At 36.6% G+C, this 4,083-nt stretch overlaps 2 protein-coding genes across 2 annotated transcripts in view; one reads left to right on the top strand and one right to left on the bottom strand.

Annotated features, from left to right (window-relative positions):
- The first annotated feature begins 567 nt into the window (after window positions 1-567).
- LOC110229312 lies at window positions 568-1,761 on the top strand. The gene has a single exon (XM_021029096.1). The coding sequence runs from the start codon at window positions 568-570 to the stop codon at window positions 1,759-1,761; it is 1,194 nt and encodes a 397-aa protein (XP_020884755.1).
- A 1,399-nt stretch (window positions 1,762-3,160) lies between these two features.
- The window catches only part of LOC9317702, a 2,274-nt gene continuing 1,351 nt past the window's right edge, over window positions 3,161-4,083 (bottom strand). Inside the window, exon 2 of the mRNA XM_021028705.1 lies at window positions 3,161-4,083. This exon is cut by the window's right edge and continues 517 nt beyond it. Coding sequence (XP_020884364.1) covers window positions 3,318-4,083 — 766 coding nt within the window. The 3' untranslated portion in view covers window positions 3,161-3,317.

Below are 4,083 nucleotides of genomic sequence, written 5' to 3' on the forward strand. Positions count from 1 at the left end.
ACTTTATCTCTTGGGGGAAAAGAAGTGATGCTTAAGTCGATTGGCATGGCGCTTTCTGTTTATGCGATGTCATGTTTCCGCCTTTCAAAGAACCTATGTAAAAAGATAACATCAGCAATGACTGCGTTTTGGTGGAATAGTTGTGAAGGAAAAAGAAAAATCCCTTGTGTAGCTTGGAAGAAGATGTGTCAATCAAAAAATAAAGGAGGCTTGGGGTTTAGAGACTTAGAAGATTTTAACCAAGCTCTTTTAGCTAAACAAGCATGGAGAATACTTAGAGAACCTAACTCTTTATTGGCACAATTGTACAAATCCAGATACTTCCGCAACAAGGATATACTAGAATGTGGAAATGGTACAAGACCATCATATGCTTGGAGAAGCATTCTCCATGGTCGAGATTTGTTGAAAAGGGGTCTGCTTAAAGTGATTGGGAATGGTTCTTCAACCTATGTTTGGTTTGAGAAATGGATAAATGATTCGATGCCAAGACCGCCAGCTAGTAAACAATATTATTTTGATCTACGGTTGAAGGTCTCTAATTTGTTTGATGCAGATGGTTGGAAAATGGACAAATTAGAGGAGCTTTTCCTCCCACAAGATATAGCTCTGATAACGGCAATGGTACCAACTCAAGTTTTGGAAGATGATTATGTTTGGGCTTTCAATAATAATGGGGATTATTCAGTGAAAAGTGGTTATTGGTTCATTACCAATCACCCTCTTCTTCCTCCAGTTGAGAATATTGCCCAAAATGCAGAGATTAATATGCTTAAAAGGAGAATATGGAATCTAAAAACTGAGCCAAAAATCAAGCTTTTCTGTTGGCGTGCTCTTTCTGGTGCTTTGGCTGTGGCAGAACGCTTAAGCACACGGGGAATTCCACTTGACACAAATTGCCAAATTTGTGGTACAACTACAGAAACGATATGTCATGTTCTGTTTTCTTGTGCCGTCTCAAGTCGTATATTAGGCTTAGCATTAGTTCCAGCTCCGGACCAAGGTTTTTCTTCAACATCCTTGCTCACAAATTTCTCTCATCTGTTGAATGTAATCGAGGACAAGCATATACCAGAGCAAACTCGAATATCAATTCCATGGGTTTTATGGGCAATCTGGAAGAATCGTAATCGTACGATCTTCGAAGGAAAGGTATGGAATTTTCAAGCTTTAGTTCAAAAAGCGTATGAAGACGCAATGCATTGGACAATGGTGAATACGCAGCCTTCGACATTATTCTCTCGGCAATCAACTCCAATTTGGATGGAGAAAAAATGGAGGAAACCCCAAACAGGTATTCTTAAATGCAATCTGAATTCTTCTTGGATAAATAAAGAATCAATGTGTGGAGGAGCTTGGATTGTCAGAGATCATATAGGGCAAGCTAAACATCATGCAAGAGATGCGTTTACGCCAATTAGAGATCGAACAGGGGCTGAGCTGCGCTGCATTTTATGGTCTTTGAAAGCTTTGCAAGATATTCACGTCTCTAAGGTGATAATGGAGTTGGACTATGCAGCTGCCGTTAACGCCGTTTTGCAGCCGTCCAAATGGCCTTTCTATAGAAATTGGTTAACACAAATCCATGAAGTTGCTGCTGCATTTGAATCTTGTACATTCCGTCACATTGCCACAAACGCAAATCTGATCGCGCGATCCATTTCTCGGAGTGTGATTCGAGACAGAAGGTTTCAGTCTTACATAGCACTTGGAGAGCCTTCATGGCTTCACAATCAAGTGTTTGAGGAGAGCAAAGTTTAATTTTTTATAGTTTCGTTTAGGTTTCTGTCCTTTGTTTATGTCTCTGTTTTAGTTTGGCTTTTGTAACTCTATACTCTGTTACTCTTTCTTAATATTTATCAGATGACAAAAAAAAAAAAAAGATACATTTCTTATATTTGATTCCTTTTGACTGTTAAACATACGTTATATACGTGTGTGTGTGTCACTTCACTATTATAGGACAACTGATTAATAAAGAAAATTATTACTGGACAGGTTGAGATTAAATTAACTAAATCATGAAGAAAAAATTACTGGTGAGATTATAGCTTTTATACAAATATAATATTTTTTTTGCCGAAACATGGACGCTACTACAACCTCTGATCCGAGATTCTTGGACGATTGGTCTCGATAATGAATGTATGACACTATGACGCCGTATAACCAAATTGAACAAGATCGATTTAAATTACTCTCTATCACTTTAATGATTATTATAGATTTTTAAAAAAAAAAACTTGTGTATTACCTGTTATATTCCTACTTTATATAAAATTTTAATGCAAATTCGAAAAGATCAATTATTTATTATAATGTTAACTAAAAAATAGTTGATAATTTTACAGAAAAATATAGAATATATATCACTTAAAATGAAATAATATGATAAACAGAAATTGAACTAAATATGAGAAATTCCGTTTTTTTTTTTTTCTTGATTTTGTTTTATGTTTTTAAGATGTTGTAACTAGAATATTTAGGCCAGTGACAATACAAATTGCTAGATTTAATAGTTCAAAAAATAGACATGATAATTTTCTCAGAAAAATCCTATTATATTACAAAATTAATTTTTTTCCAAAATACCACAATTTCAAAGAAAAAAAAAAGTAAACTGATATATTTTTAGAATTGACATTTTTCTAAAAACAGTTTTGTTTCATCCTAAAATCCTATTTAGAGACGACTTTCATATAATTTATTGTTATGTCTTTTTCGATTCTCTTATCCACTACATAAATGTTAAAGTGTGGAATTATTTCACGAGTGATCTTTTTAAATCCGGTATCCACTAACTAAAGTTTAAGATTTTTTCGAATATAAGTTTTCTAGAAATGTTGCACGTTTACAATTTGTTAGTTCTCAAAACCCGTTTACCGTTTCAACTTTCCCACATATCATGGTGACGCACTCGTTCCTGATTTACACATTACGCAAGTGTATACCGACATTAAAAGTCCATGTCGTACCAACACACGTTAGCCAAGTCCTCCCACTTGCAATAATTTAGTTCTTTATCTTTTAATGATTTGTTCAAAGTAATCTCTTGTGGCTCACAAAATCACAAGTCCAACTCATAAGTTGACTCATGACCCTTACCTATCTCCAAATTTCACCCCTTCACTACTATCCAAACTCCTAAAACGCAAAACGATAAAAACATCAAATATAAAGTATTGCCTCAAAAACAAAACAAAAAGCTATCAATGAAAAACATTAGTGACCGATTGATAGGTTTCACATTGGGGAAGTGTTTACAAAATACTTGACCGTCTTTTGTTATCTAGTATCTTTAACAATCATCTACTAATTTACCCTCCTTTGCCTATTACTTTGCCTTTAACACCATCCTTATCTTCCTCCGCCACGGTAGATCTGGCCGCAGCCGGCGCTGCCATCTCCATCTCAGCAGCCAACGCTTTTTCTCTAAACTTTTTGTAGATATCACTTTTGTAAAACTTCTTGGTCCGGATCACCAAAACCATCGAGACCAATACACCAAACAAAGTTACCGCAGTAATTATTATAAAAGACAACTTAAAACAAGACGTGCCTATGCAATTCAAATCTTGCCCTTCTACTCTCGTTTTCCCTAATGCCTTATATTGCTTACCCGCCTCCACGTCGTACAAATACCCTGCGACCCGAACGTTGAGTAAGTAAGACCCGATCGGGCTCGCGACTGACCCGAAGTTATACAACGTCGAGTAGTACTTAAGCCCGAAAATCTCGGATATTATTGCAAATAGAAGCGGCCATTGCGCACCGAAACAAAACCCTATGATGACCGATGCGACATAGAGTCCACCGGGGACATTAAAAGCGATGAGGAGATGACCAGCGCAGGACAAGAGGAGGACCATTGTGAGCATTAAAGGTCTTGGAAATTTGTATTTGATCAAGAAGATCTCAGAGACCACACCTGAAACCACACGACCATAGTAATTCCATATGCTTACGAGTGACACAAACGTGCTTACGCTTCTCTTCGGGTAACCCAACGAGTCTCCGATTTGACCCAAATTGTCTATCGCCGTCAAAGTCCCTCCCACACCACATATCGTGTTATCCGGACTG

Source organism: Arabidopsis lyrata (assembly GCF_000004255.2).
Source record: "Arabidopsis lyrata subsp. lyrata unplaced genomic scaffold ARALYscaffold_4, whole genome shotgun sequence".
NCBI classification, from domain to species: domain Eukaryota; kingdom Viridiplantae; phylum Streptophyta; class Magnoliopsida; order Brassicales; family Brassicaceae; genus Arabidopsis; species Arabidopsis lyrata.